Genomic DNA, 21,608 nt, shown 5'->3' with positions numbered 1-21,608 from the left:
TATTTGTGGAAAAATCACCCTGATTACGGTAACTCTTTAGTCATATCACAGTTTACCTATTTGCTTATGGTTTTGCCTACACCTAGTGACCTGCTTTTTAAATTATATGAACAAAAAATATTCAACTTTATTTGGAATGGCAAGCCAGACAAAATTAAAAGGGCCTATTTATATAACGAATATGAATTCGGAGGGCATAAATTAGTAAATATTAAAGCATTAGACCTCTCACTAAAGGCATCAGTCATACAAAAGTTATACTTAAATCTGAAATGGTTCTCTAGTAAATTAGTAAGAATGTCTCACCCCATGTTCAAGAATGGCCTTTTTCCTTTTATTCAGATTACAACTGCTCACTTTCGGTTATTAGAAAACGAAATCTCCAAAATATTGTTATTTTTAAACAAGCCTTTGAAAGTTGGGTGCAATTTCAATTTAATCCACCTGAAAAGACAGAACAAATATTACAAGAAATATTGTGGTTAAACTCAAATATACTAATTGATAAAAAAAAAACATATTTTTCAATAAAATGTTTAAAAAATGTATCATTTTTGTAAATTCTATCATAAATAGGACTGGTCACACATGCATGTAACACAGACATATGGAAATGTCTGCTCTACCCAAAATTACAACCAACAAATTGTAGCATTACCACAAAAATGGAAGAGGCAAGTAGAAGGGGGAAAAGTACGGAACTTGTCTGTCGGCCCTGCATTAAAGAACATAAATGGTTAAAGAAAATTGTGATGAATAAAAATATATACCAATTTCATTTAAGCACCAAAAATTTGACAGCTGTGCCATATAAATTGCAAAACAGTTTCAGATTCCATGGCACATGGTTTATGAATTGACACACAAAACAACGGCTGATTCAAAACTTTTTTCAATTGAAATCATTATACAAAATTCTTGCAACCAATAGAATGTTATATATATGGGGGATACAATCTTCCCAGCTCTGCAGATTTTGCTGCGAGGAGGCAGAGTCATTAGATCATTTATTTTGGTACTGTCCATATGTAGCTTGTTTTTCGTCACAGGTTAAGGAATGGCTGAAGAATTGCAACATTTACCTGGAGCTAACTCTGCAAATAGCACTGCTGGGTAATTTAAAAAGTCATAGTCAATCGATCAATAATATAATAATACTATTAGCAAAACATTTTCTTTAATTTGCAATATGTAGAATCTGAGAATAGAAAGGTTCAGAACTTTTGTGAAACATCACAGCACGGTTGAAAAATATATGGAAAATAGAAATAAATCAAAACTGAATGGTGTTCAGATATAGATGGGAGGGGTTGAATGGAGCTAAATGATGGTGCCGACAGAGATGGCAGCATCGCGACTAGCTCTTAGGAAACTCTGCAGTGTTTTGTTTGTTTATGTACAATTTTTTACGTTATTAGCTCAGGAATTGTTTTGTGTCATTACATACAGCTGGGAAGAACTATTGGATATTAGAGCGGCTGTAACTCACCAGAACTAACAGCATTACGACCAGGATTACGACTTTCCTGGAGCAGATCCTCCGATGCTCTCCCCAGAGTAATTTAACTTATTCCAGAGGCTGACCCAAAACAACACCAGCAGAGGAGAGGTACTCGGGTCTTCTGGTCCAATTTAGGAAGCGTGCACATCACCCCAATGTCCAATCTCTGGATAATAAAGTTGAGGAGCTCAAGGCGAGAGTTGCTTTTCAGAGAGACACCAGAGATTGTAACATACTCTGCCTCACGGAAACATGGCTCTCTCGAAATTGGATTCTCAGTACATTGTGCCGACAGGAACAAACATCTCTCCAGGAAGCAAAAGGGTGGAGGTATTTGTTTTATGATTAATGACTTATGCTGTAACTGTGATAACATACAGGAACTCAATTCCTTCTGTTCATCTGACCTAGAATATCTTCACAATCAAATGGAGACTGTACTATCTCCCAAGATAATTTTCGTCAATAATAGCCACAGTGGTCTATCCCCCCTCAAGCCGATACCACGACGGCCCTCAAAGAACTTCACTGGACTTTATGCAAAATGGAAACCACATATCCTGAGGCTGCACTTATTGTAGCTGGGGATTTTAACAATGTAAATTTGAGGAAAAGGCTCCCAAAATTCTATCAACATATTGATTGTTGTACTCACGCTCTAAAACTCTTGACCATTGTTATACTACCTTCCAGAATGCATATAAGGCCCTCGCCCGTCCTCTATTCGGCAAATTGGACCACGATTCCATCTTGCTCCTCCCCTCCTATAAGCAGAAACTCAAACAGGAAGCATCCGTGGTAAGGACTATTCAACGCTGGTCTGACCAATCGGAATCCACGCTTCTATATTGTTTTGATCACGCGGACTGGGATTAGTTCAGAATAGCTTCAGAAAATAATATATACTGATACGGTGAATGAGTTTATCAGGAAGTGCATAGATGTTGTATCCACTGTGACTATTAAAACCTACCCCAACCAGAAACCGTGGATAGATGGGAGCATTCGCACAAAACTGAAAGCGCAAACCACCGCATATAACCAGGGCAAGAAGACTGGGAATATGGAAGAATACAAACAGTGTAGTTATTCCCTCCACAAAGCAATCAAGCAGGCTAAACGTCGGTATAGGGACAAAGTTGAGTCCCAGTTCAACGGCTCAGACACGAGACGTATTTGGCAGGGTCTACAGACAATCACGGATTATAAAAGGAAAAAGGACACCGACGTCTTGCTTCCAGACAGGCTGAACATCTTCTTCGCTCGCTTTGAGGATATAATACAGTGTCACCGACGCGGCCCGCTATCAAGGACTGTGGGCTCTCCTTCTCTGTGGCCGACGTGAGTAAGACATTTAAGCTTGTTAACCGTCGCAAGGCTGCCGGCCCAGATGGTATACCTAAATCAAATCAAATTTTATTTGTCACATACACATGGTTAGCAGATGCTAATGCGAGTGTAGCGAAATGCTTGTGCTTCTAGTTCCGACCATGCAGTAATATCTAACAAGTAATCTAACCTAACAATTTCACAACATCTACCTTATACACACAAGTGTAAAGGAATGAATAAGAATATGTACATAAAAATATATGAATGAGTGATGGCCGAACGGCATAGGCAAGATGCAGTAGATAATATAGAGCACAGTATATACATATGACATGAGTAATGTAGGGTATGTAAACATTATATAAAGTGGCATTGTTTAAAGTGGCTAGTGATACATTTATTACATCAAGATGCAGTAGATGGTATAGAGTACAGTATATACATATGAGATGAGTAATGTAGGGTATGTAAACATTATATGAAGTGGCATTGTTTAAAGTGGCTAGTGATACATTTATTACATACATTTTTCCATAAATAAAGTGGCTGGAGTTGAGTCAGTATGTTGGCAGCAGCCACTCAATGTTAGTGATGACTGTTTAACAGTCTGATGGCCTTGAGATAGAAGCTGTTTTTCAGTCTCTCGGTCCCAGCTTTGATGCACCTGTACTGACCTCGACTTCTGGATGATAGCGGGGTGAACAGGCAGTAGCTCGGGTGGTTGTTGTCCTTGATGATCTTTTTGGCCTTCCTGTGACATCGGGTATGTGTAGGTGTCCTGGAGGGCAGGTAGTTTGCCCCCGGTGATGCGTTGTGCAGACCTCACTACCCTCTGGAGAGCCTTACGGTTATGGGCGGAGCAGTTGCCGTACCAGGCGGTGATACAGCCCGACAGGATGCTCTCGATTGTGCATCTGTAAAAGTTTTTGCTGACAAGCCGAATTTCTTCAGCCTCCTGAGGTTGAAGAGGCGCTCCTGCGCCTTCTTCACCACGCTGTCTGTGTGGGTGGACCATTTCAGTTTGTCCGTGATGTGTACGCCGAGGAACTTAAAACTTTCCACTATCTCCACAACTGTCCCGTCGATGTGGTTAGGGGGCTGCTCCCTCTGCTGTTTCCTGAAATCCACGATCATCTCCTTTGTTTTGTTGACATTGAGTGTGAGGTTATTTTCCTGACACCACACTCCGAGGGCCCTCACCTCCTCCCTGTAGGCCGTCTCGTCGTTGTTGGTAATCAAGCCTACCACTGTAGTGTCGTCTGCAAACTTGATGATTGAGTTGGAGGCGTGCATGGCCACGCAGTCGTGGGTGAACAGGAAGTACAAGAGAGGGCTGAGAATGCACCCTTGTGGGGTCCCAGTGTTGAGGATCAGCGGGGTGGAGATGTTGTTACCTACCCTCAACACCTGGGGTCGGCCCGTCAGGAAGTCCAGGACCCAGTTGCACAGGGCCGGGTTGAGACCCAGGGTCTCGAGCTTAATGACGAGTTTGGAGGGTACTATGGTGTTAAATGCTGAGCTGTAGTCGATGAACAGCATTCTTACATAGGTATTCCTCTTGTCCAGATGGGTTTGGGCGGTGTGCAGTGTGATTGCAATTGCGTCGTCTGTGGACCTATTGGGGCGGTAAGCAAATTGGAGTGGGTCTATGGTGTCAGGTAGGGTGGAGGTGATATGGTCCTTGACTAGTCTCTCAAAGCACTTCATGATGACGGAAGTGAGTGCTACGGGGCGGTAGTCATTTAGCAGCATCCTCAGAGCATGCGCAGACCAGCTGGCTGGTGTGTTTACAGATAAATTCAATCTCTCCCTATCCCAGTCTGTTGTCCCCACATGCTTCAAGATGGCCACCATTATCCCTATAGCTAAGAAAGCAAAGGTAATTGAACTAAATGACTATCGCCCCGTAGCACTCACCTTTGTCATCATGAAGTGCTTTGAGAAACTAGTCGAGGATCATATCACCTCCACCTTACCTGCCACCTTAGACCCACTTCAATTTGCTTACCGCCCCAATAGATCCACAGACGATACAAACGCCACAACACTGCACACTGCCCTGTCCCATCTGGACAGGAAGCATATCTACGTCAGAATGCTGTTCATTGACTATAGCTCTGCATTCAACACCATAGTACCCTCCAAGCTCATCATCAAGCCCTGGGTCGAGGCCCTGGGTCTGAACCCCGCCCTGTGCAACTGGGTCCTGGACTTCCTGATGGGTCGCCTCCAGCTGGTGAAGGTAGGAAACAACACCTCTTTGCTGATCCTCAACACTGGGGCCGCAACACTGGGGCCTCAACACTGCATGCTCAGACCCCTCCTGTACTCCCTGTTCACCCATGACTGTGTGGCCAAGCACGCCTCCAACTCAATGTCTAGTTTGAGAAACAGACGACTCACAAGTCCTCAACTGGCAGCTTCATTAAATAGTACCTGCAAAACACCAGTCTCAACGTCAACAGTGAATAGGCGACTCCGGGATGCTGGCCTTCTAGGTAGAGTATCAAAGAAAAAGCCATATCTCAGACTGGCCAATAAAAATAAAAGATTAAGATGGGCAAAAGCACACAGACACTGGACAGAGGAACTCTGCCTAGAAGGCCAGCATCCCGGAGTCGCCTCTTCACTGTTGACGTTGAGACTAGTGTTTTTTACGAGTACTATTTAATGAAGCTGCCAGTTGAGGACATGTGAGGCGTCTGTTTCTCAAACTAGACACTCTAATGTACTTGTCATCTTGCTCAGTTGTGCACCGGGGCCTCCCACACCTCTTTCTATTCTGGTTAGAGCCAGTTTGCGCTGTTCTGTGAAGAGAGTAGTACACAGCGTTGTACGAGATCTTCAGTTTCTTTGCAATGTCTCACATGGAATAGCCATAATTTCTCAGAAAAATAATAGACTGATGAGTTTCAGAAGAAAGGGCTTTGTTTCTGCCCATTTTGAGCCTGCAATCAAACCCTCAAATGCTGATGCTCCAGATACTCAAATAGTCTAAAGGCCAGTTTTATTGCTTCTTTAATCAGAACAACAGTTTTCAGCTGTGCTAACATCATTGCAAAAGGATTTTCTAATGATCAATTAGCCTTTAAAATGATAAACTTGGATTAGCTAACACAACGTGCCATTGGAGCACCAGTGTGATGGTTGCTGATAATGGGCCTCTATACGCCTATGCAGATATTCCATAAAAAATCTGCAGTTTCCAGCTACAATAGTCATTTACTACATTAACAATGTCTACACTGTATTTCTGATCAATTTTATGTTATTTTAATGGACAAAAAAGGTGCTTTTCTTTCAAAAACAAGGACATTTCTAAGTGACCCAAAACTTTTGTAAGGTAGTGTATATATTTTCTATACATAAAGTACATATCAAAAGTTTGGACACCAACTCATTCAAGGGTTTTCCTTTATTTTTTACTATTTTCTACATTGTACAAGACATCAAAACCATGAAATAACACATATGGAATCATGTTGTAACCAAAAACGTGTTAAATAAATCAGAATATGTTTTATATTTGAGATTCTTCAAATAGCCACCCTTTGCCTTGATGACCGCTTTGCACACTGTTGGCATTCTCTCAACCAGCTTCATGAGGTAATCACCTGGAATACATTTCAATTAACCGGTGTGCATTGTTAAAAGTTAATTTGTGGATTTTCTTTCCTTCTTAATGCGTTTCAGCCAATCATTGTTAAAAGTGAATTTGTGGATTTTCTTTCCTTCTTAATGCGTTTCAGCCAATCAGTTGTGTTGTGACAAGGTAGGGGTGGTATACATAACATAGCCCTATTTCATACAGAAGATAGCCCCCCCAAAAAAGTATTGACTTAGGGGTGTGAATACTTATGTAAGTGAGTTCTATATTTCATTTTCAATAACTTTGCATAATTTTCTAAAAACATGTTTTCACTTTGTCATTATGAGGCATTGTGTTTAGATGAGGGAGAGAAAAATAATAATTGAATCCGTTTTGAATTCAGGCTTTAACACAACAAAATGTGGAATAAGTCAAGGGGTATGAATACTTTCTGAAGGCACTGTATACAAGGTGACAATTGTTTTTCCAGTCTCTGAAAGACTACAACTCCTGTGGTGAAGTGCTTCCTGATCTGGACCCGTCCCTCCCCCATTACAGGGGGAGGCAGACACAACACAAAATCCTTTGTGAAAAACGAAGAACTGACCAGACCGCAATGGCTTCAAAATGATTCCTCTCATCAACACAAATTTGACGATGGAGCATTTTTGATATTCTATTGACATTCAAATTAGTGTTCTGTTTACTAGCTTAGGTAGGTAGCTAGTCTAGCTAGCTAAGTTAGCTAAACAGCTACCAGTAGCCATATCTATGACTGAAAAGAGAACAGGTTTTTACAAATCGGAGATCTATTTTATCTTGATTGTAAAACTTAGATATTTTTTTCATAGAAATTGCTACTGAACAGCAAGCTACTAACATTACAACCAGCTACCTAAAGCTAGGTTTACCAGTAAACGTTAGCTTGACTGGAGTTGGCTAGCTAGTTCACCTGGTTCCTGCTAACTTGCTACGTGCCAAGCCTCGCATTTGTAACCTGTTAGCAAACGTGTAACATCAACAACTGTAAATCATTTTACAAGCTAGCTATGTAGCATAATTGACAAAGGTTGACATTGAAATGCATCCACTATCATAATCAATCTAAAACCTATAAGCATGACACGTGATAGGATTCCATACAGATGTAAATAACAATTATTGGCTATCCAGCCAGTTAGGTTTACTAGCAGTGAGGAGAAACAATAATGCAACAATTTACTGTTGTAAATCTTTTTTTTGTCTTACAGACAATACCCTGTGGTACCTGGGCTTCTTCCTGGGGTGGATTCTAGATAGAGAGAAACATAATTCCTTTGCCTGTGTGTTTTCATTGGAGCAGAACTGTATCCCTCTCAATGGATTGGACATTATGCTACATTTCAAGCAATACATGACAAGAGGAGCTGAATGGCAGGATGACAACACCCCTCCCATCATTTGCTGATCAACAGATGTCTGCACTTTACACCTCAGACATATATTCCCTGCACTTTACTACATTGATCATACTGTATTTTCTTCCTGAATGTTTCTTTGTGAATGGCAATTTCATCATGACCATCTCTCCCATCATCTGCTGATCACCCAGTTCTCATTTTGAGTTAGCATTAAATAGTGTACATTCCCCTGTATTTTAGAATTTGACAATTATTTTTTGGGGGGGATATCTGAATGTCTAAAGGCCAGTTGATACTCCGGTGGTAGAATGTCTGTAAACATGAAAAACGTTTAAGTCTCTGCGACTGTCGCAACGTCCATTGACGTGGTTACCGGACTGCCACAGCAACCAGACCAAATCCTCCTGAGACCAGATGATGCAGGAGTTCTAAAATTGTCAGATAGAATGACCTACTTTTATTTCATCACACTGTGGCAGTATTTTCTGTAAGCTCACCATTAGCTTGTAAATAATGATGTTGTGGGTGTATTTTCCTGTAATAATGAATAAAAAGTAACTAAAGTCTAGACGTTTAGACACTAGCTAGCAACAAACAAAAATATTGTTTCGAAAATTGCTTTTAGTTGCCTGGCTGATTGGTTGACATTTACTGAATATATTTTGAAACAAATGTGTTTAATCTCTATTATTAAAATAGAGAAAGTATGCTATTTGGAGCACCGGGCTGCTGATGTCATGCAGAGGCTGTCATTTTGTGTTTACACTTTTTCAGAATGACAACGACAAGTTTGATGTCGGACGACAATAGAACGTTCATGATGTTGTTCATGATGTTGCACCAATTTGTAAGTCGCTCTGGATAAGAGCGTCTGCTAAATGACGTAAATGTAAATGTACAGGCATGTCAATATACGGACTGTAAACCAATATACGGACTGTTTGATGCTATAGAGCCCTGTATAACTTAAATACAAATATTCTGTGAATCCATAAAGGCAGACACATTTTTAAGATTAATAGAAAATATCTGTATTTATTTCATGGTGGTTCTACATGGTCTTATGTTGAGCCACACTGTCCTTTATCCGGCTTCGGTACACTGGCAATGGTGTTTGGCATGGTGGGCTGGGGAAGCTGAGACTCTTTGTGCTTGTGGTGAATGGTCTTGTCCTGTCTGCGGTGTATAGCCAGCTGGATAAGACTCTGCCAGAAGTGGTGAGTGCAGGGCTTGTAGACCTTCTTAAACACCAACTGTTTGGATCTCTTGCAGAAGATTTGATGGTACTGCACGTCTCCTGGAAAGACATGGTTGTGGTGTTAGCATTTTACACTCATTTGGGGGAAGGGACGTAGGGCACTACTTTATTGATAAAAGTGTCAACTGAATGGGACCTAAGTGTTTAGAGACATGCTAGTGTATTATTTGGGACAATGAGAGAGGAAAGGCTGCAATAGGTGTGAACCTTCTTAGGAGGGCAGTTCTTACACTGATTGAGGAGAAATGGCACCTCAATCGCTCTCATACACAACAATGCATTTACTGTCTCTAAACACAACCCTGCACAACCAAAAAAAACTACCTGTTTGTAAACTTCTCCCAGCCCATTGACTTTGACAGATCATTCTTGTCAATAGTCGCCCTTGGCAGGGGGATTTTTGTAGTAATGTTTTTGTATTGTGTTTTTTGAGAATCAGTGTCCCTTAGTGGTTTCTGTCACACAGTCTTGTGGTGCTCTATAACTGCAAGGTGTGTCCGCTCCCTCATGCTCGTATACATTTCAGCAGGACCTGGGAATAACTGGAGTTTTACAAAGAGAAAAGGAGTAGACTAAATTGATTACATTGTCTGGGAGGTACTCTGTGGTCCTACATCTAACCCCATAACACAAACCCATACAAACACTTCCCAATTCATGTTGAAGCCATGCTTACTGTAAATTAAGCTATCTTAGCCTTCAACTCGTAAATATTTTTGCCAACTTACCTTCACCTTGTACAGAGCCAGCGGTTGGAAAAGCATCCTGGTGGAATCAGATTATTTCCCACCTAAAACAAAATACATACCAATACACAATTTAACCACCCCACTAATTGTAGTGATCTGTATTAGACTGGCTAGCTTAGCACACCTAACATGGACATTTTAATATTGTCAGCTTGCTGTTAGCTAGTTAGCATCGCTAAATTGGCAGCAAGATGTGTAGCCAGCTGAGAACCAACAAGCTAACCAACCGCAGACAATTGATACACATTCATCATTGCTAACAACACACAAACAGAGAGTTTGTGTGTTGTTAGCAACACACAAACTATTTTTAGTAACAAGTGTTTTCCAGACAAGAGTGAAAATTATTTTTAGTAACAAGTGTTTTCCAGACAAGAGTGAAAATTCTGGCTACAAGATTCAGATACTCTTATTTGCTAACGTTAGCTAGCTTACATTAACGTTAGTCAAATATGTTTCATTTGCTGAAGATAGCTACCAGTGACTAGCATTGCTTAGGCTAAATTGATTGACAGTAGTGTGTATCCAAAAGATAGCTATGCGATTTAGCTGATGGCTTTCAGAGCTCAATACAGCACTGTAGCGAGCTAGCTAATTTAGTCCAGCTAGGCTAGCAAGCTAGCTAATGGTAGGTTACCTTAAATTGAGAATCTTCTGTTTTGTTGTGAAGGAAAAAAATCTGGTGTTGAAATGAATTCCCTCTGATAATCTTTGGTCACCGTAAACATCATTCTTCATAGCCACTGGAAGCATCAGGGTAAATCTCTGGTAGGTAGAATGGTGAAAGATAACTCATTTTTAATTGGCACAGCCAGGCACAGAACACCACACTGGCATGATGACAAACGTTATCAAAAGTTTCCCCAAGAAATCTGGCATATAGAAGTACTGAGATTGCTGTGTGTTGTTTTTTCGAAGTAACAACATCTAAATCCAAGTTTGTGGGCACGCCCCATCTACCTAGCGGAGCTGTATCTGCATTCGCTATGAATGTCGGACTTTGTGGTTCACTATGAGCAGACAAATACACAGGAAGTCAAAACTTCCTGACTACCAGTGAAATGCTTGTGGTATGGGTAATTGTTTATGTTTATGACAAAAACTTAATGTTGTTAACATAGTAATGACTATATGCAGAGCCAGGGTGAAATGTTCCTATAAGTTAAACATGAATTCAAACTGGATATGGTAAGGGACAGGGTTAAAACAGAAAACATTTAAACAAGTGCCTAGCACCGGGATTGAACCCGCGATCCTCGGAGTCGTAGCGCGGTTTAAGCCTTTCCTCTATGGTAATAGGTGCTTACGTTGCCCCTAGTGACCGGTATTGAAGGCATCTCCTGACATCCTGGGGACCCCGACACACGTTGAATACTGAAGTGGATTTGGTGTGACCTGGCTGCTCTAAACACAAAGGATTGGACATAACGCATTATGAGACATGGCCTGCTTCCCCACAGTGAGTTGTCTAGTCCATCCTGGTCCAATCTGAGCTGCATGCTGTGTCCCAGGAGAGCAGAGCTTCATCACTGTATAAATGAGCTCCACACTGTAGCACCAGCCACATGCTGCCTCTGCTCCCTCTGCCCTCATCCCAAGCCCATCCTCTCTCCTACCCATGCCTTTCTTTACCTCCCTGTCTCTCCCCCTGTTTCTCTCTCTCCCCTTCCTCCACGGTTCATCTAAAGAACAGGGAGGAAGGGTGTTTGTACATGCACTAGGCACACACCATCCATCCCTTTAACACACTGCAGAGACACAAAACAGAGAGAGCACCGCCCATCCTGCCTGGCGGGTCTAATAACCATGCTAGTACTGCACACAGCACCCTGCCTGACACACACACCAGGGGAGTAAAGGGGAAAAGAGGGAGAGATACTTAGGGTGAATTACGATGGAGTGAAAAGGGGGAGCAATAGTGATAGATACTTGGTATGAATAAAGATGGAGAGGGAGAGAAAAAAGGAGGGTGATAAGTATAGCTTTATAGAGTGGTTAGCAATGAAGGAGATAGGGTAGAGAGAACAGGCACACAATAACTATAGGTAGGCCTACATACAGTACAGTGGATAAAGATGATGGAAAGATACCCATACAGAGACTGCTTTTAGAAGGCTGTATTGTTCAGTTTACATGTGTTTTGTAACAAATTGGGAGGCTTCAATCTGGTAGATGAAGTGTACTGACCATCCATTCATTGTGAAGTCTCTGTAGAGCATCCTCTTGCCCACCTCCTTCCTCTGTACTCTCCTGGGGAACTCCAGATGGGTGAACTCTCCTCCCAATAGGTGAGGCTGCATAAAGCCCTGCACACAGACAGAAAAGGTTACATTACATTAGGTAGGCTATGTTCAGACGGGGCCATCTTTGCCCTGGCAGCCAAGGCAATCTGTCAGACATTTCTAAAAGATCCTTGAAGTTCAAAAGAAAAATCAATAAGGTAGTCTCATGATATTGTATAGAATCACACACTTTAACCTTTCATGCAGAGAAAGGAGAGCAAGTTCAAGGTATCCTGACTTATAATCATAGCTAGCTATATATTATACATGTAAATGACTGGTGTCCATGAAAAAAGTGAGCCACGGTTCTCTTCTCACCAGGAACTGTAGCCGTTGTCGCTCTGACTCTGGAGTGAACTCTGTGGACATGGGTATGACCTTCCCGTCCCTTATAATGATCGCCCTGGGGATACACGCACAAACGCACGAGCACACACACATAAAATAAAGATATTAAAAGGTCCAACCAATAAATTAAAAAAATGAAGCAGAATGGTGCAAATCCCCAATTGAGCTACATTCTGCCAGAAAATAAACATCAAAAGAAAATATGGATTGTGCACATTTCCTTTCATTTTTATTTTATTTAACGTTTATTTAACTAGGTAAATCAGTTTCCCTAGCAGCCAACCTGCTTGAACCAATCCCTTGTAATTATAGTAAAATACTGAAATACAAACCCCTCTTCTTTTAAGGTAGTATTGACTTTTGTACAGTATAATAAAGTCAATTTTATGGTATTGTACTGTCTAATTACACAGTACTTTATATTACAGTAGTTGTACTGTAATATTAAATACTTAATTTTACTTGCCACTGAGCTGCCTGTAAATTACTGTCACATTCATGGTAACCCCTTTACACTGTGCATGTAGGCAGTTACAGTATATACCTGGATTTGACTGGTTTGACTGAGCATAATATTATGTTCACTACTGGGTGCGTACAGTACAGTGTCAGTGGGCCCGAGGTATTTAGACATACTGTAACTGCCAGGCTTCTCCACACATACTCTTTCATTTACAACACAATATATTATGGTGCCTTCAACACTTAAGGGTACAATTAATAATGCACGCACAGATTTTAGCAGGGGATGGCAAATATAGCCAAAATGCATGAAAATGTAATTATGTAGGACCACCTGAAATAAAACTGATGCATGCCTCTGCACTGTAGGGCACTCATTCGCGCCACTGTTCACTCTGTTTGCAAAAAATATCCAGTACCAGTCAAAAGTTTGGACACACCTACTCATTCAAGGGTTTTCCTTTATTTTTACTATTTTATAAATTGTGGAATAATAGTGAAGACATCAAAACTATGAAATAACACATATGGAATCATGTAGTAACAAAAAAAGCGTTAAACAAATCAAAATATATATTATATTTGAGATTATTCAAAGTAGCCACCCTTTGCCTTGATGACAGCTTTGCACACTCTTGTCATTCTCTCAACCAGCTTCATGAGCAAGTCACCTGGAATACATTTCAATTAACAGGTGTGCCATGTTAAAAGTTAATTTTTGGAATTTCTTTCCTTCTTAATGCGTTTGAGCCAATCAATTGTGTTGTGACAAGGTAGGGGTGGTATAGAGAAGATAGCCCTATTTGGTAAAAGACCAAGTCCATATTATGGCAAGAACAGCTCAAATAAGCAAAGAGTTACTTTAAGACATGAAGGTCAGTCAATTCCGGAAAATTTCAAGAACTTTGAACGTTTCTTCAAGTGCAGCAAAAACCATCAAGCACTATGATGAAACTGGCTCTCATGAGGACCGCCACAGGAAAGGAGTGTTAACTACACCTCAGATTGCAGCCCAAATAAAATGCTTCACAGAGTTCAAGTAACAGACACATCTCAACATCAACTGTCCAGAGGAGACTGAGTGAATCAGGTCTTCATGGTTGAATTGCTGCAAAGAACAAACTACTAAAGGACACCAATAATAAGAAGAGACTTGATTGGGCCAAGAAACATGAGCAATGGACATTAGACTGGTGGAAATCTTCTTCTTTGTGAGATGCAGAGTAGGTGAACGGATTATCTCCGCTTGTGTGGTTCCCACCGTGAAGCATGGAGGAGGAGGTGTGATGGTGCTTTGCTGATGACACTGTCTGTGATTTATTTAGATTTCAAAGCACACTTAACCAGCACTGCTACCACAGCATTCTTCAGCAATACGCCATTCCATCTGGTTTGCGCTTAGTGGGACTATAATTTGTTTTTCAACAGGACAATGACCCAACACACCTCCAGGCTGTGTAAGGGCTATTTGACCAAGAAGGAGAGAGTGATGGAGTGCTGCATCAGATGACCTGGTCTCCATAATCACCCGACCTCAACCCAATTGAGATGGTTTAGGATGAGTTGGACCGCAGAGTGAAGGAAAAGCAGCCAACAAGTGCTCAGAATATGTGGGAACTCCTTCAAGACTGTTGGAAAAGCATTCCAGGTGAAGCTGGTTGAGAGAATGCCAAGAGTGTGCAAAGCTTTCATCAAGGCAAAGGGTGGCTACTTTGAAGAATCACCAATATAAAATATATTTTGATTTGTTTAACACTTTTTTGGTTACTATATGATTCCATATGTGTTATTTCATAGTTTTGATGCCTTCACTATTATTCTACAATGAAGAAAATAGTAAAAAATAAATAAAAACTCTAGAATGAGTAGGTGTGTCTAAACTTTTGACTGGTACAGTATGTTGTAACCTGTCACTATGAACTTACAGAGATAATTGCCAAAATCTTGCACTAAGTCGAGAGCTTGATCCTGAACTGCCTTGTCCCAAAAATACACAAACCTACTCATAACATATTGGCGGTACGCTAGGCTAGTCTAAGATGTCAGTGTTTCCCCTATATTATTATTTTTTTCTATATTGTAAAGGGATAGTACAGTATTTTTTTTCTACTTACCCAGAGTCAGATTAACTCATGGATATCAATTGTATGTCTCTGTGTGCAGTTTGAAGGAAGTTGAAGGTAGTTTTGCGAGCCATTGCTACCTAGCGTTGGAAGAATGACTGGAAGTCTACAGGAACAGCTAACTTCCTTCAAACTGCATGCAGAGACATGGAAATGGTGTCCATAAATTAATCTGACTCTGGGTAAGTAGAAAAAAAATATTGTACTAACCCATTAAAGTCTAAGCCCTATCTAAACTGGGGTGGGGGGGTTCTACTAAGCTACATGGAAGGTCATACCAAGGATCCATTTGCTATTTGATTTTTAAGACTGCTTTAAGTATAAAAAAAAGATATACCAAAAATTACTTGATGAAAAATAATTTTTGGGCCTTACTGCTATTAACCCATACAAATGTATTGCATAACAGATTCACTACATGGAACAACAGACAGTCCCCCCCCCCCCAAAATATATCGAGAGGACATTTGTTCTGAAGTGTCTGTCCTATATCAGAGATATAAGATATATATATATATATATATATACACACACTTTTTTTTTTACATGTATCTAACCCCTTATTTTGGCACTTAACTGTCTCCATATATACTTCCATAGATTTTTTTTTAACTGGTAGTAAGGACCTTCGGATGAGTCTTGTGAGGCCTGTGGGCATTAGCGTGTAGCCCAAACTGTTTGGACGCAACAAACAGAAGTGCGCAGATTGGCTGTACCAATTCAGATGAATCCCAAGACACTTCTCACCTTTACATAGAGGGGTCATAATAGTTTGTAGTCCAAACCGTTCGGACACTACAGACGATTTTGTAAGAAGACAGATTTTCGGGATGTCTCATGGTCTGACAAACACCGCTCTAGCACTGTCACAGATCCATGGATTGAGACTCATCCAATCTGAAAAAAACAAATATCTCTAGCTTAAATTGAGGGATTTTTAATGTGGATTTTGTATTATGCTAATTCGATTTCCGCGGGGGCGAGTACATTGACCTTAATTGCCAAAATCTCGCACTTATCCCTTTAAAAAGAGCCTCTTGGAAGAAATATTAACAAAAATGAAAAAAAATGAATATAGAGGAAACATTGACATGTTAGATTAGCCTAGCGTACCACCAATATGTTAAGAGTAGGTTTGTGGATTTTTGGGACAAGGCAGTTCAGGATCAAATCAGGATAGATACAACACACACACACACTAACCTGCTGTCTCCTGCGTTTCCCACATATATCTTTCCAAGCAGATAAACAACACACAGTGCTGTGCATCCCCCAGTGATGTTATACACCTGCTTCTCCCTCTCTATCTGGGCATCCTGAAAACACACACACACACACACACACACACACACACACACACACACACACACACACACACACACACACACACACACACACGTCAACCTAAAATTGGGTGTTGTGAATAACATGTTGGTTTTTGAATTTGACCCCCAAATAATCAATGAAACTAATAGGTGACAGAATACAAATATAACATGCAATTAACACCTAGTTAAAACAATAAGACTTCCTTCATAAGTTTCTGAGGAAGAGAATAAACTAAAAGGCAAGAAACAGTGATCTGGGGCTAAGCAGATGCACTGAACTGTGAAAGGTGTGTGTGTTTGCTGTGTGTGCCGTCTGTGCAGAAGGTGTCTGTGCGAGAGAGAGGAGCTATGGTGTGGTTTCTCTCCTACGTATTCTGCTTGGATGCTGATTGGCCATCTGATGACCCTGACCAGAACAGACAGGGGACAGCTGAGGGCACTGCCATGATAATGCCCTTCCACCCCCACCAGACCGGAGTTCAAAGAGTACATAATTTTTTGCTTGAGCTTGCCTGGCGCAACGGAACCAATGGAACACTGGGAAATGCAGGACATTCTGAGACAAAGTAAAGATATGCAACAATAAATAGATCCTTTCAAACTCTGTGGGGGTTGGAAGACAGTTTAAGTCGGTATGAGTTTAAAAAAAACAGTCAACGCATACAGTAAGGTCAGCCGAGTAAGCCTACAGTGTACTCAGTCTAGAGAAAGGATATGTTCATAAATTCATCTCCCATACTACTGTACTATAGATCCTTTCTGCCCCGATGGATAGTATAACTAAGCCCTGCAGCAGGTAATGCTCTTTAAAGGTTACAGTATTTTGCTCCTTGGTGATTGAGCCTCAGGCTCTTCAAAATGCAGGCAGTTTCACTGGCCTTAGCCTTACTAAATGTTAGGGGAACATGAGATGGGTTAAGCTTGAGTAAGGCAGATTCAATTTGCATGGGAAGGAGCTCAGGGTGGGAGACTTGAGAGCATCCTATATTAACTTACATTGCCATCTAGAGGCCATATACAGTATACAATTTCTGAGAGATATGAGCGTTGAGTCAATATGAAAAATACTATGAGTAAAGCCACAAGGAATAGACAGCTGCCTACAAAACAGCTGTTGGTAGCTGACTGTAATCAGGGCTGGGTAAAAAAGAGAAAATACAATTACAAAATACCATTAAGATCAATGTCTCAAAATAAACTACAAAATACTTGTATTTTATTATCTAGGCAGCGTTGTGGACGGAAGCTGACGTGTGTCTAGAAATAGGGGTGGGGACAGGTAAATGTCACATGACAGGTAAATAACTATATACAAAACAAATCTACAACATTATCACGTCAGTGTATAGAGGCAACATGAAAAATGAAGACAACATGAAAAATAGCACACAGGAATGTATACAAAGGACATGGGTAAAGAGATACTCTATCAGAGTTGCATGCGTAAAAGTCAGACTATGCCCTGGTAAAATACATTGTATAAAAACACACACAGAAAGCACACCATGGCGATAATCAGAAACTCAGCAGAGCAAGGAATTACACAAAAGGCTATATACTGGTCAGTACAGGAAAAACTATGTATACTAGAGAAAACAGTTCAGCTCTAGTTGTTGTTTAATCTGTAACGGTTACACAAACTTTTTACTTGCTATGACTGTGATATGTTGTTGTTTATCTACCTTAGTTGAATGTACTCTGGATAAGAGTGTCTGCTAAATGAACAAAATGTAAATGTGAAAATAAACATACATCTATTGGCCACGTTTCAGGCGGAGCTCACTAGAATAATTCTCAGCATGCTTTGCAATTGTTCATTTTTACATATACATTTATATTTTGTTAATTTAGCAGGCGCTCTTATCACACCATAGTGCATTAGACCTCTGATACCAACGCAGGTTGAAAGGGGGGCACAAAATTGTGAACCGTTATAAAAACGTGATAGAAAAGTATTTTGTATGTTGTTACAAAATACATTGGGGTGTAGTTCAGCCAAGTGTTTTACAAATTACTTAGAAGTAATTGAAATACATATCTCAAATACATGCAACACAAATACTGCCCATCTCTGACTGTAATTATCTGCCACTTGGGATTTTATATGAATGTGTTGCATAAAATGCACTTAATCATGTGTGTTTATGACGCCCCCCATAAATACCTTTCCCCCTTTTCTCTCCACTCTACAGAATGGACTCTTGGAAAGCCTTGTGTTACCACAGGAAAGTCTACACATTCTAGTTATCAGACTCACATGGAATTGTTGTGCAATTTAAATGTTTAAATATGAAACTATTTGTGAAATGATGAAATGTAATTTTAGCCTCCTAAATAACATTGTTTCATAGTAAAACGTAGGTCCAGTCCGTGGCCACACCCAAGTGAACAGACATTGGTTGAGAACTATGAAACATACCCTTCTCTCCCCCAATACAAAAGCCTGTTGACGGATGTAAACCTCAGTTCTCGATGATGTGAGGACTGGTGTCCGTACGTTTAAAAGAGATCATTTCAACTACACCCTAACAAAATTAACATTTAGTTCCAGAAATGTTAGGACTGCTGTCCTAACGTTTAAAAGGGCGAATTTCAACGTGGAGGTGACGATCACCACGCTGGAATGGTGAATTTCGAATAGACCAGCCAGAATACAGTGCAAGCTGATTATGGCAACTTGGTATGAACTTTGAACTATTATTCACTAAAGAAGAAGTGATACCTCATAGACGTTGAGTTATCAGCTGCAGCTGTAAACATACGTGGCCTAGGAAAGGACAGACAATCACCTAAGAACAACAGGGTACTTTAACGTATCCGCTCTACAACACTACGACCAGAAAGATTCTTCAAAAGGACAATGGTGATCTCTGCTGGGAAAACCAGTCTTCAATCTTCGACCCATCTATCGAAGTGCAGCTCAGAGTAAATATATATCTTGCATTTTCCTTTTCCGAAAGGGCGGTTATTAGAATGCATAATATTCTGTATTTACGGTAGCATAGCGTCTCAAGGTCCGATAGAGACCCAATCCCTTTGTCCCTCAGTCTTCCCGCTCTTTCATTCAAACCCAACCCCCTTCCTTTGTGTAACCAGCCATCATTATCGGGTTAGCCCACTAGGGGCTTTTCATGACATGATTAGTAATCGATGTATGATCTATCCTGTGTGTATATATATATATATATATATATATATATATGTAATTCTGTGTGATTATTTAGGTATTTAGTAAATAAGTAATTAAGCCAATTTGTGTATTGCTGATTCAACTTGTTAGTTAGGGTTCATGCAGATAACCAAGTACTTACGACAATCAGAATGAGACCGATCAAGGTGACGATTAATAATTGACTGCTATTGATATAAAAGATCTTCAGATCTTTAAGAGAGTGGATTCAGGAGATAACCGCTCTATATAAATGAATGCTTCCGTGGTGCCCCAGGTTATTAATGGTTTAATTGTTGCATGGTTTAATTCAATCACGTAATCAATTAAACGTTAGGTAATCTATTTGATAAAATAGCATGTGATAATTTAATCATAGTCAGAAACCACAGTTGTGTGCATTGAGATTAAAAAGGGGTAATCTGCAATAGATTTTTAAAGAATATCATTTATAAATGCCTCATGAGCTTAGTTTGCTTGTTTTGTTTGTAAACAAAGTAATTGTAAACTAACACTGTATAGCCTCAAAACATCGTTAAACCTATGATTTTGATCTTGTGAATGGTCCGTCCTTACATCCATAGTCCTGTCTATGAATTTGAGAGTGGTTATATTTCTCCAGTCCCATCCCTCAGCTATTTACCAAATCAGTGGTGGGGTGATCGCTTTGCTATTGTTTGAACTGCAGATTGCTCCATTAAGGATATGTAAACCACAAGTATGATAAAGAATAGATAAAGAAAGTAGAGATAAAGCCATATCCTCAGGAAGACAGCATGAGGAAACAATTTAGGAAGCTATCACATTTTAGTTGTTTTAACGAAATACAGCGATTTAGATGGTTGATAACATGGTTCAATAATCAATTACTCTTTAAGTCAAACATACAGATGGAACTGAAGCTATCAATTTATTAGGTCTTAGTACACTCAGTGACAATCAGTTGTATTTTTAGGCTGAGCATTGTATGTACTGATACATATGTCACACTGCACCAGATGGTGGGCTATTCTCTGTGTGGATTGTGACCTGGATGATGTGATGAGATGAATAGACATGGTGGAGAAATTATATGGAGAGGATAGAAAGAGGATTTGTGACTAGATACGTTAGAAATGGGTGAAGGTGGTGGTGGGATGAGGGATGAGGGGTCAGGGTTGAGGTGGGAGGGAGGGAGAGGTCTGTGAGGAAAAATACCTATAAGGCACATCTAACCAGGACAGAGGCAACATCTCCGCAACTCTGATATTCTCCCTCAAACAATAGCGTCTCATTGAGATGCACACAATGCAACAACAACAGCCATGGTAGGTACTCACCATCTCCTTGAAGGCGTTCTCCATGGCTCCCATCACCAGGCTATCGTGCTGGATCTTCTTCTCTGTGAAGAACCTCTGTGGTGGAGGGGTGCAGGGGGAGCTGGGGGCGCCAGCGGCTCCACGGAGTGATGTGGCCCGGGTCAGAGTGGCCCGGTGGATCCCGGGGGTCATGTGGTGGTTAGACTCCTCACCGAAGATGGTGGGCGGTAAAACGGCATGGTTCCTTAGGACCTCGAGGACAGACTGGAGATGCTTGACGATGTGGTGTTGGAGGAGCTTGGAGGCCACAACTGCAGCCCCGGAGCCGGCGTGGCCGTCGAACAATGACCAGTAGTAGAATACCAGACTCTCTGAGTCCTGTAGGGGTGTGAGCGTGTGTGTGTGGGGGGGACAATATAAATTTGTTTGCTTAGAAATAGAATAGAATGGATACTTTGTAGTCTATTTTTCAATAGCATTGATAGCATTGATTTGCTATCAGAATAATAAATAAAAAACGTAACCTTTATTTAACTAGGTAAGTCAGTTACTGTGATGGCCTACACCGGCCAAACCCGGACGACGCTGGGCCAATTGTGCGCCATCCTATGGGACTCCCAATCACGGCCGATTCAAACCAGGGTGTATGTAGTGACACGATGCAGTACTGTAGACAGTGCCTTAGACCGCTGAGCCACTCAGGAGGCTATTGTGTTTAATTTGATCAAATATTTTCCTGGAGGTGGCCGGCGGGAGCATGTCAGATTAA

At 40.7% G+C, this 21,608-nt stretch overlaps 1 protein-coding gene across 1 annotated transcript in view; it reads right to left on the bottom strand.

Moving 5' to 3' along the window:
• LOC115180326 (protein phosphatase 1H) overlaps positions 1-21,608 on the bottom strand; it is a 54,526-nt gene that overhangs the window by 9,020 nt on the left and 23,898 nt on the right. Inside the window, exons 3-6 of the mRNA XM_029742336.1 lie at positions 20,861-21,217; positions 16,248-16,360; positions 12,430-12,514; positions 12,017-12,135 (exon numbers count right to left, since the gene is read on the bottom strand). Coding sequence (XP_029598196.1) covers positions 12,017-12,135; positions 12,430-12,514; positions 16,248-16,360; positions 20,861-21,217 — 674 coding nt within the window. The remainder of the gene's footprint in view (positions 1-12,016; positions 12,136-12,429; positions 12,515-16,247; positions 16,361-20,860; positions 21,218-21,608) is intronic.

This window comes from Salmo trutta, chromosome 40 (genome assembly GCF_901001165.1).
Source record: "Salmo trutta chromosome 40, fSalTru1.1, whole genome shotgun sequence".
Lineage (NCBI taxonomy): Eukaryota > Metazoa > Chordata > Actinopteri > Salmoniformes > Salmonidae > Salmo > Salmo trutta.
Note: the sequence above shows the minus strand (reverse complement) of the source record. Positions and strands in the feature narration are given on the sequence as shown.